Source organism: Nannobrachium achirus (assembly GCF_963921795.1).
Source record: "Nannobrachium achirus genome assembly, chromosome: 18".
NCBI classification, from domain to species: domain Eukaryota; kingdom Metazoa; phylum Chordata; class Actinopteri; order Myctophiformes; family Myctophidae; genus Nannobrachium; species Nannobrachium achirus.
The window spans coordinates 42232253-42245016 of NC_137825.1; the positions used below are offsets into that span (position 1 = coordinate 42232253).

Genomic DNA, 12764 nt, shown 5'->3' on the forward strand with positions numbered 1-12764 from the left:
GAGAACAAGAAGCGTGTGTGTGTGTGTGTGTGTGTGTGTGTGTGTGTGTGTGTGTGTGTGTGTGTGTGTGTGTTCTTACTCAAGAGAGTAGACAGGACGATTTTTGAGCGGTGGTCACACCGTCTCCATAGCGTGGCCGTGTGTGTATCCGTGTCTGTGTGTCTGTCCAGGGTTTCCTGCAGGAAAAAGTCTTGACCAGGGGGGGGATCTCGCGCGTGCGCCGAAATTTTTTGATAATTAATTAATTAATTCGAGTAATTAATTCACTTAATTTTTTATATTAATTCTTATTTTTGCCCTATAAAAACACATGAATGTGCCCATGATGACGGAAAACACAACTACATGCTATCATTCACATTTATTCAATGTTTTTCACAGGACAGTGTAACTTGTTTTTTTCCCCCAGGTTAATCAACCAGCACTCGTGCCATATAAATAGAAGTCTACAGCACAGTAAAAAAAAAGAAACATTGGTGTAAAGTAACTAAGTAGATTTACTTAAGTACTGTACTTATACTGTACAAAGGAGATTTTCAGGTATTTGCACTTTACTTGAGTATTTCCTGCATTCAGGAGATACCAGCCCTTATGTTTTCTTCAAATGTAAACAAACATGGCTGCCATGTTTGAAAGATAGGGTTGGTATGGGGGTTAAACATGCAATTTCGCGATCGCGATCATGCCTAGTACATTGTTGGAGGTCCAAAAAGTTTTTTTGAGAAATTTTTTTTTTAAATTTTTGAATCTTTTTTTTTTTTTTAATACCCTTGGGGGGGCGGGGGGGTTTTCAGGCCGGGCGGGGCGCCTGGCCTGTAAAGTGCTGCAGGAAACCCTGCTGTCTGTCTGTCTGTCTGTCTGTAGCCTGAGGTGTATGTAGCCTCAGTACCTCTGGGTGACCAGAGAGGTGCTGTTGAGTCTAGCTTACCCTGAGCATCAACTGCAACCAGTTGGGGCCTGAGTGAGCAAGTATGGCTCACACTCTCTCTCTCTCTCACGCACACGCACACACCCCCCCCCCCCCCCCCCCACACACACACACACACACACACACACACACTCCAGCTGGGTGAGCAACGCACACACGCACGCACACACACACACCTCTGTGAGCAACACACACACACACACACACACACACACACATGCACGCACGCACGCACACACACCCCCACCCCCACACACGTGCAGGCACCACCGCTCACTTCAAACTTGGGTTTGATTTTTTATCACCACAGGAGTTCTTTTGTTATTCACTGGCGTCAGCATGGCTCTGTCAAGGAGGATATTGGTGGTCTGTTTTGAACACACATGGTCTGGCTGAGTCTCTTAATAGGATTACTACTGTATGTCTGGTACCTCAGCCCGAGTCCCCCCAAAAACGTCAATCAAACAGGCATGCGCACACGCACGCACGCACGCACGCACGCACGCACGCACGCACGCACACACACACACACACACACACACACACACACACACACACACACACACACACACACACACACACACACACACACACACTTGAGATGTATGACCTATTCACTCAAGCGTTTATTGTTTCGCTTCCCACACAGGCACTGATACATACATCCCTTGTCTCCGCCAATACTGATCCTGTTGCTAAAGCTAGCAACTGTATCTGTCCTCACATCAAGTCCTCAGTGGGCAGAACATACAGTATACTGTATAACGCACAGCAGTCCCTAACCAATTACATTATGTAGAAATGATTCTAGAGATCTGGCTCTTGCATGAGCTGCGGAGACATGGCAGTGCAAGCCAAGGCCTCCAAGAGGATAATAACATAATCACATTAGTTGAGGATTGTGATATCTTTGACTGGTATCAAACACCATGGGGATTATTCAGATCAAGTGGACATGGTTTCAGTCTGTCTTTCTTTATTATTATTGTTGTATTACAATTTATTTAGGCATTTAGCAGACGCTTTTAATCCAAAGCGACTTACAATAAGCAGGTAATACATCAATATAATATGTCAGTACATCAACAGCAATACAACAAATGCATAGGAATATCATTCTAGAAAAACAATAACATAGATAGACCACACACCTATAAAGCAGTAAAAAAATGCTATCTAGCTTCATGTGTGGTCATCGAGGGCTATGGGTTTAGGTGGAGTCTAAAGAGGTGAGTCTTCAGTCCACGGCGTAAGCTAGTAGTTCTAAGTGCGACAGGGAGTTTATTCTACAGTTTTTTTTTTTTTTTTTTTTTTTTTAATACCCTTGGGGGGGCGGGGGGGTTTTCAGGCCGGGCGGGGCGCCTGGCCTGTAAAGTGCTGCAGGAAACCCTGCTGTCTGTCTGTCTGTCTGTCTGTAGCCTGAGGTGTATGTAGCCTCAGTACCTCTGGGTGACCAGAGAGGTGCTGTTGAGTCTAGCTTACCCTGAGCATCAACTGCAACCAGTTGGGGCCTGAGTGAGCAAGTATGGCTCACACTCTCTCTCTCTCTCACGCACACGCACACACCCCCCCCACAGCTTGGGGAAATATCGTGATTAGAGATGTTACCGATCAATCGGCAATGGATCGGATCGGGACGATCAAAGCGTGATCTGCGATAATCGGTGGTTTAGATCAAAAGGTAAATTCACCGATCCGATCCGATCGGTGCATCCGATCAACCAGCCGTTCAGTATGCCCACTTGAGGCCATTTTGGGGTATTGATTTTCACAGTGCTGAAGGAATAATTAGTTACTGCTATGATAATAAATACATAGTAATGCTGGTAAATAACTATAAGGCAAATATATAAATGAATTCATGAGTGAATTAATTAATTAAAGTTAAAACATTAACATTTAGAAAATATAAATAATATATAAATAATAACTTGATCGGATCAGTGATTGATCGGTATCGGGTGATCAAACTTTTGTGATCGGTGCTCGGTGATCGGTTCCAAAAAACCTGATCGGACCATCCCTAATCGTGATATTGTATTTTTCCATATTGCCCACCCCTACTTTAGAGCACCATTATTTTCATAATCAGTTTCACCACTGTAATGCGGCTGGTCCTCTGTATTGTATACTCTATTCACATAACAGACCCTATATACCAAACCCGGACCACTAGTTTGAACAAGGCCTACTTAAACCCCACTATGTTGACCCGACCGGTATCTCCAGGGGTCTATACTTGGCATCCCTCCTTTCCCCCTCTATACCAAATCTCTTTATCGCAAAATTGTAGATCTTTTCACCAAAATGTTCGCCTAGTATGGCATGCCTAGAATAGGGATGCAAGGATTCTTGTGGTTAACTGTGCTTGATATGTCACCATGACAAATTCTGTTCATATTTTACTCTTCTGGGTGAATAAACTGATTACTTTTGTGGAATCATTCAGATTCCAGAGAGTCCCCCCCCCCCCCCATATCAATTTCCCCCTTTTTCCTTGCTTCATAACTTTGCCACAGATTCCACCACAGGCCCAAACTTGCTGCCTTTATCTTCCTATTGGAGGAGCCATACTAGGTCTAATATGAATCAGCGACTGGAGGTGCGAGGACTGTACTTAAAACAAGATTCTGTTTGTTATCAGCACTGTTGTTGTCAGCACACAAATCTACAGTATATGAGCTCGTTTTTGAGCGGTGCTAACCGCTCCTACATCTGGCTTTGTCTGTTTGTATGTATGTACGTATGTCACACTTGGCTCATTGGCCAAGCTCAATTAATTTAAATTAACTCATAAAAAGCACTGCTCACTTCATACTGGGTGTGATCTTTTTATTTATTTATTGGACTTATGACCAGTCCTCCATACGGCCAGTTACAGTTAATCTGATTTTACAAGTGGTCACAGTGTACCAATGATTATTATGTGGGTGATAATACTGTGTTTTTTGATACGGTAGCCACTCACTAGCCTGTGGTGCCTCCCACATGAAAGATGTCATCGACGAAGAGTAGTTTGCTGACAGCCAGTGACGGTAACCTGACTTGCGTCAGATGGTGGCAGTAGTGCGTAGGCTACCGCTCTACTTTACCATCTGAGATCTCTCGGTGGGAGTTGATAACGCTCGTAAAGCCCCGGGCCGGACCAATCAGCGGCAGCTACGGGCGGGCTCTGAGTGGCTCTGAGCCAATAGAGTCTGATTGCAGACTACGTGGATGCAGACAGGCCAATATGAGTGGTTGGAGTTGGCACTCCCAGACTGTGACAGAGAGACGGCCACATCCAATCACCTGCTTAAGAATTTCAAAAAATGGCCCGCCCCTTACATCGAGTCTGCCCGAGAGATCTCAGATGGTAAAGTGAGCGGTAGCCTACGCACTACTGCCACCATCTGACGCAAGTCAGGTTACAGTGACGGAGGTCATGAATGAAATATTAAGGCTTACTGTACATCTAATTATAATCCACACTCAGGTCCACAGCGATTTCTCACTGCTCTCTTTTTCTGTTCAGATTGAAATGACAGGATCGTGTGTGTGTGTGTGTGTGTGCGTGCGAGTGTGTGTGCGTGCGTGCGTGTGTGTGTGTGTGTGTGTGTGCGCGTGCGTGTGAGTGTGAGTGTGTGTGAGTGTGAGTGAGTGTGTGAGATGTTGCGGGTTCTGTGAGAGCTGGATAACTCATAATTTTCTGTCTCAGCACACGAGCACATTTGCACGTCTGTGCATGTATGAGATTTCCCTGCCCATGTGTGTGTGTGTGTGTGTGTGTGTGTGTGTGTGTGTGTGTGTGTGTGTGTGTGTGTGTGTGTGTGCTGTGTGGGCTTGCAATACTATCTTTGTGGGGGCCCACAGGTGCCCACTGCCCACAAAGATAGTACAATCGGAGAAAAAGACCTTGTGGGGACAAATTTTAGTGTCCCACATGGCAAGGGTTAGGTTTAGGGGTTAGGTTAAGGGTTAGGGTTAGGTTTAGGGTTAGAGTTAGGGGTTAGGTTTAGGGATAGAGGTTAGGGTAAGGCCACAGGACTTGCATAAAAATGAATGGAATGTCCCCACAAAGATAGTAGACTATGTGTAATGTCCCCACAAAGTAGCAAATGCAAACCTGTGTGTGTGTGTGTGTGTGTGTGTGTGTGTGTGTGTGTGTGTGTGTGTGTGTGTGTGTGTGCGTGCGTGCGTGCGTGCGTGCGTGCGTGCGTGCGTGCGTGCGTGCGTGCGTGCGTGCGTGTGTGTTCGTTCACATTCATACATGTATGCAAGTATTTGGCTCTAGAGTCTAAATCCTACAGTACATGAATATACCCATTAAAATACCCATTGTTCATTAACTTAACTTTTACAGGTGCCTTTGGTTAGAGGAACACTGGTGATTTTACTGTGTACACTGTACAGATGTGTACACAAGGCATTCCTGTATAGGGGTACAACATTAAATCAAGCTATTAGATTTAACTGATTATATATATAAAAAATAAACGATTTAGCAGGGGAAAATAACTTTTGTTGTAATCATTATTATTATTACCCTTATTATTATTATTATTATTTATTTTTAACCAGTAGAATGTGAGGTCTGTGAAAGTTAGCCACTTTCAATATTATAGGTGAAAATGTTCTGAAATAACGTCTGTTTTTGCACGACACCATTGTACAACAAAGTAGAAGATTGGGCTTAAGTTAAGTGGTTAATCAGACTAATGGATTCTTTCGATTATAATTATTGATCATTTGATTAATCGAAAAAGCAATTGATAGAATAATCGCTCCGAAAATAATCAGAAGTTGCAGCCCTATTCTTGTGAGCTGCAACTTAAAACTATTCACCCTGTAATCCTCCACAACAAATGAAAGGGGCGTCAAATGGAGAAAAAAAAAAGAACTTGGAAAATTGATCTGTGACCCAAAAATGGGTCCAGAGTCCCGACCCATTGTTTGGGAACCACTAGTGCAGAATCGAGGCAAGGTGAGGGGACACGGACAGATAATCAGAAAAGCGAGAGAAGGAGGATGAGGTAGAAGGATGGTTCAGTCTGCCAGCACAGTACACAGCAGGGAGCACACGCACACACACACACGCACACACACACACGCACACACACACACGCACGCACACAACCAAATTGAGCTCCAGAAGACTCCTCCTCAATGTGACCAGACTTGACAGTCGGCATGACAACACCTGGAAACAGCTTTCCACATCTCCCAGAGCCCTTTAGTCAATGTCAGACTCACACACATGCGGGAGAACACATGTACAGAAACCATGTTTTTCTTTATACTTGCATAATAGGATATTTGATCATATCAGAAGTAATTTACTTCTGCACTTAGTTTTCAAATGAGAGGCCAGAGTTGTGCAAGCGCACGGCCACGCCTTTAATTTTCTTTGTTCTTTCAACCTGCTCTCATGGATCTCTTTTATAACTAACTAGAAATTCGCGGCGGCTGCGCCGCCGCTCCATTCCTAGGACTTCGCGCCCTCCGGGCGCTCAGGCAGGACTGCTCTATATTTGATCATTGATGCTTGTCTTGTAGCGGGGACTCTGCTGCCGTGCTCTGCACTCACTTGTGGAGGCAGCAGCAGCAGCTGCACTGCAAACACAGTGGTGTCAAATTTCACTCTCTCTCTCTCTCGCTTGCCCGCCCCCCCTCCCCTGTTGCCTCCTCTCTCTCGTGCTTAGCGAATGAGCGGACGGCATAGGGTTAGGGGCGGTATTCCTTACGTCCTAGACAACGACTACCTATGAGTTGAAGTCGATGTAAAGGGGGCGTTAATGGGCTTGGAAGTGGGATGCGGCAATAGGAGGAATGTATATATAAGATGTTAGACTTACAGTAACTACATTAATTTCATATCAGTCCCACAGGAAGTGTTAAGAAACCAGCAGTCATAAAAATGTCTGTATACAGTGTGTACGCACAAATATACAGATAAATACTTTATAAATGTCACGTTTGGCTGATTTTGGTTCACAATCATTGTGGAACTGGCAACAGCCCAAAATGCTATCAGTGGATAGCAAGAATGTCTTTGTAAATCGCTAAGACTTGTGCATGCCTATGTATTTGCTTGTGTCTGTGTCTACGTCTGTCCGTCCATCTGTGAACAGCAATTCTCCATCACTGTTCTGCACTTTTCCTGTTAGAGAATGCAAAAGAAGTGCAATTTCATTGATTTTGTAGCATCAGCAGAGCTGTCCTGCAGCACGAGAACAGCTGTCAATACACGGCATCTCACTTTTCAGCTGTGATATTTAGTCGTGCCTGTCATGATGTAATGAGCAACATTCACAAACTGCAAAGAGGGGACAACATGCCTGTTGAATGGCATGAATGTTGTTGTAGTATATCTGCATGCCGCCTTGCATAATAACATTATTATCAAGCACCTCGTTGAGGCGATGGACAGTCCGGGCGGACTGTCCATGTGGCCGGTGGTTGCGGACCCCTGTTCTTAGTGGACCCTCAAGGAGGATTGTACCATGTATGTTAATAGTTTAGGTAGTGATAGCACAGGGACATCGGGAAGTGGTTGGAGAGTAGCAGAAGGCCTGATTACAGCTCCACACACGCACGCACGCACGCACGCACGCACACACACGCGCACGCACGCACACACACACACGTACACACACACACACGTACACACACACACACACACACACGTACACACACACACACACACACACACACACACACACACACACACACACTCACACGTACACACACAGGCTAATATAATGTCACTGTCGGAAAGAACACCTCGTATCTCCAAGTTTCACATTTGTACGTTCTTTTCGTGAGGTAAAGCCCCGCTTCATCACACAAGACTAGTCCCGCAAGACTAGTGAAAATAGCCGATCTACGGCGTTGTGTGCTTGTAGATCGGCTATTTTGACTAGTTTAAATCATTTCTAAAATGATAAATACAAAACGAATGGTTTTGGACATACAAGGTTTCCACCCGACACCGACGCTAAGCGTCCAGAGAAAAGAAAGCACTGCTCTATCGGGGGGCTGCTGGAGGCTAGTGTCACCCACCAGACTGTGGCCAATAAAAGACGCAGCCATGTGACCAGAGCATTATACCATTCTATTCTATTCTAGAGACATGGCTTACTTAAAGCCTATAGTAGTTTAAAGTGATCTTCTTTTGTTAACATTTAAATAGCTCTATGTTGCGATCATCATTGCTATAAAGTGTTTGTGTGCAGTAACAGGGGGGCATCCCCATCTCTCCAGCTCTTTAAGTGAACAGAAAGTGCATTTCCAGGTCGGGACGACGGTTTTATCCAATCAGAGCGAGAGCAGAGAACTCATGCAGAATACAGGATAAACAAGTGAAATTGGAAGTGACGACACAAAGAAATTAGCGTACACATTTGAAACTGGAACACGAAACGTTTACTAACTGAATATAGAGCTCAGCTTTATCCTTTTCGTAAAAACGTGTTTGTTTATGGTAATGTCAGAGTCAGAGTGACATGGTTGTCTGACCAGCCCTACCTCCCATTAACCAATTTTAATATAGGATGCTAGTAATAATAAAGTTATTAAATTGATGTTCCAAACCAATAGTAGATGTATGTATTTTCCATCAAAGTGTAGTTATCAATTCAAACTACTAGTCTATGTGAAATTTATTTTTGCTTAAAAAAAGAAAGAAATCCCATTCCACTAATAGCTTTTTGCCATTTCAACTGTAAATATATGTATGTTTTTGTCTTTAGTCCCTGTATATTTAACCTTGAACAATCATGTAGACTGTAGAGGCAGAAGACAAAAATCACACCCGTGTGAAGTGGAGCTGTGTGTGTGTGTGTGTGTGTGTGTGTGTGTGTGTGTGTGTGTGTGTGTGTGTGTGTGTGGATCATGTGTACCGATTTTTGTGACATTTGAAGAAAATATGTAGGAAAAGGAGCAAAAAGTGTGTTTTGGAGAAAATTCAAGATGGCGGAAAATCTATCATGGCGCAAATGGGCGTGGCCTATATGGGGAGATGCATCATGACCCAAGGAATCCAGGGAAAAAATATTTTTAATTTTCCGACCTACGGTTCAAGAGTTACAGGCCAAAACGTAAAGTGGGGTGTTATGGCGCCACCATGCGGCCAAATGACACAATTATTTTTTATTTAATCCTTGAAATCATTATGAACCTCCTCTCCAAGTCTTGAAACTCTAGCCCCTATGGTTTGCGAGAGACAAATAATTGAATGTGAGTTTTTGCGATTCCCATTATAAGTCAATGGGGAAAATTAATTCACTAATAAATTAATATCAATTAAACTATTGAACCTTTCTCTTAGCAAGTTACTAGCCCACGATTCCCGAGTAAGCCGGTCGATTTGACATATGGCGCGAGTGTGTGGTGGCAAAACTGTGGGACTAGTAGCGTGCCGAAGTTTAGGAAGTTCAGGCTACATACACACAGACACACACACAGACACACAGACAGACAGACAGACACACAGACCCACACAGCCACGTATAGGGAGCCTGTGCTTCACACAGCTCCAAAAAATCGAACCTCTGTTCGAAGTGGAGCTGTGTGTGTGTGTGTGTGTGTGTGTGTGTGTGTGTGTGTGTGTGTGTGTGTGTGTGTGTGTGTGTGTGTGTGTAGCAACTCTCTGGTCACCCAGGATCATGTGTACCGATTTTTGTGACATTTGAAGAAAATATGTAGGAAAAGGTGCAAAAAGTGTGTTTTGGAGAAAATTCAAGATGGCGGAAAATCTATCCTGGCGCAAATGGGCGTGGCCTATATGGGGAGATGCGTCTTGACCCAAGGAATCCAGGGAAAAAAGAATTTTAATTTTCCGATCTACGGTTCAAGAGTTACGGGGCAAATGCAAAGTGGGCCGTTATAGCGCCACCATGAGGCCGAGTGATGTAATTTTTTTGGGATTCATTCTTAAAATCATTATGAATCTCCTCTCCGAGGTTTGAAACTGTAGCTCCTATGGTTTACGAGAGAAAAATACTTGAATGTGAGTTTTTGCAATTCCCATTATAAGTCAATGGGGGAAATTAATTCACTAATAAATTAATATCAATTAAACTATAGAACCTTTCTCTTAGCAAGTTACTAGCAGACGATTCCCGAGTAAGCCGGTCGATTTGACATATGGCGCGAGTGTGTGGTGCAAAAACTGTGGGAGGAGTAGCGTACCAAACTTTGAGGCTACATACAGACAGACAGACAGACACGGACGGACGGACACACACACGGCCACGTATAGGGAGCTTGTGTTCCACACAGCTCCAAAAAAAGAATATATGTATAATTATATATATATATATATATATAGAGAGAGAGAGAGAGAGAGAGAGTACTGTATTATTGAAAAAGATGCTGGTTAATTTTGGCCACCAGCCGTAGTGGTTTCCTGATTGAAATGTAATTTTCCTGCCCCGAAGCACGGATTCATTTCTTTGTTGGTTACAATATTATGATATTCAATATTTATTCCCCCCAACACACACACACACACACTTAAACCACTGAACCATGTGTTAATGATTATTCACTGTCACCAGATGTGACCAATGTTCTTTGAATATACACTATTATATCCTCCATGTATTTAGGCATGTCACAATTATTACATAATAGCCTGATTGCAATTATTTGAGAATAATCACAATCATTTTGCATTTTGCACTTCCATGCTGAAAATAATTCACAGAGCTTGGCTAGCCTATTACCAATATTTAAATGTATTTCGAAAGCATAACGTTATTAAATATAGCCTATTTTGGCCATGGAAAACTATTTATTTTGATTACTGGTTTCGGCCTTTGATATTGACAGTCATTCGAAGTTATTTCACATATCTGCCCAGTGCATTTTTTCTTCACAAAACCTAAACGCTAAAGAGATTGCTTTTATTCATAGGTTCCAATGTTCAATGCCAAAAACACTATTCAATCTTTGATCACAATTATTAATCTTTAAGTTTAAATGGTATGATCATGACAGCCCTATACGTGTGTTCCCCTTTCCTACTCTTTCCCTCTCTCTCAATCTTTCACCCTGTTCGATCTCTCTCTCTTGTTCTACTCCACACTTTCACAATAGTAAACACAAGGAGAGAGAATTCCCTTTTGTCATTACATAACAGCAGGGCAGAAACGGTACTGAGCCATATCTGTTGATGTTGAGCTGCATACATGAAAGAATAGTTGAAACCCATTTAGACCTGCAGCACACTTTGGATTTTAACCACTTTAACCGGTATTTTATACTTTAGCTATATTTTGAAAGAAAAATTCCAAATTGTGCCGCTCTTTGAATATACAGCAGTGATGTTACTAGGTTTTCAATGTAATGGGTCCCGGGACCCACAGGTGGTCATTCAAATGGGTCCCAGAAAAGTTTTATGAGTCCTCAATATAAAGTTTACGCGCGCCAAAATGGCGTCGGACGTCGGTGGAATCAAAACATTGACGTTTCTATCGCCTGTTTAAGACTTTCTACGTGGATTTTATTTGTGTTAACGTAGGGTAAAGTAGGATGCTTTCACCCATGAACAATGGTGGTGCCTGTGGACATTTTCTTTTCTTTTACCGCGACGCGGTAAATTATTTTAACATGGACTCCAATGGAGGCGCATCCCCGGGACCCCAGGACCATGACATGAATGAGTCCCTGGGTGACTTGAATGAGTTTTTGATGCGGGATGCGCACGTAATGACATCACTGATACAGTATCTCTCACAGAGCGGCCCTGTGAGCTTGTAGATATGCTATTTTTTAATGGCTAAAGCAGGGGTCTTCAACAGGGGGTCTGGGCCCCATAGGCGGTCCTCAGAGTTTCTACAGGGGGTCCTCCAAATCTTTGTGTGATAGAAGCTTTTTTTCTCCTTTTCTATATTAACCCCCACCATCCATATTCTAAGAACTTTAGAAAATATCAGATCTACAAGCTCACAACGCCTCGCACTGCAAGGCGTTGTGAGCTTGTAGATCGGCTATTTTTGGCAAAGAGGTTTTGTGTAGGGGAAAAAGAGCAGACTAAGTACAGAGAGATACGTTTATTATGTATTGACAGTTGAAAGTGGTTAATATCTGGAAACACATATTTAGATTCCATTTAGAAACCCAGGTCGGATAATCAAGTACAAGGTGCACATCAGAAATACCCACACATTAGCAGCTCATGTTTTGAGTAAGTGGTAAAACTATTTAGAAGCTGTGACGAACTATATTGGAATTGTTAAAAAATGCCACATTTAGCAAAAAAAACTACGTAGTGCAGAGCACAACATCGCCAATGTACAACAGAGCTTTAATTAAGAATGCATTGAATGTGCTGATCTGAGGAGGAGGGACTGACCTTTATTTATTTTGTTTACGAGACAATATAATGGTTTTCATGATCTCACTTTTATTTTTTTTACTGTAGTATTTGTTTCTATCATTTCACTTTTTTTCCTATCAAACAAAATAAAACAAGACTAGGTGAATCACATAACTTTAAGGTATTATGTAGTACTCTTTTGTTTTGATGAATAACTGATTAATTGGATCTTTCCTTCCTTCCTCAACAGGATGAGACAGGAGCCTATGTGATTGACAGAGACCCCACCTACTTTGGTCCCATTCTCAACTACCTACGGCATGGAAAACTGGTCTTCAACAAGGAGTTGGCAGAGGAAGGTTTGTCTTCTTTGTCAGCGGGAAGCTAGATACTATCGGGAATGTTTGCTTTGTACTCCTATGCAGCCTGGGTGGGTGGTGTTCCAAGTCAGTTATTGTAAAATATACTGGTAGTTGTAAAATGCAAATTGGGAAATGCTGTGTAGATATTGTGGAGGTAACACTACCGGTATGT

General features: G+C 42.9%; 1 protein-coding gene across 5 annotated transcripts in view; it reads left to right on the plus strand.

Moving 5' to 3' along the window:
• Positions 1-12764, plus strand: part of kctd17 (potassium channel tetramerization domain containing 17) — a 28467-nt gene that overhangs the window by 2951 nt on the left and 12752 nt on the right. For all 5 annotated transcript variants that reach the window (XM_080747949.1, XM_080747950.1, XM_080747953.1 and 2 more), the window contains exon 2: positions 12481-12589. In XM_080747949.1, the coding sequence (XP_080604075.1) occupies positions 12481-12589 (109 nt within the window). The remainder of the gene's footprint in view (positions 1-12480; positions 12590-12764) is intronic.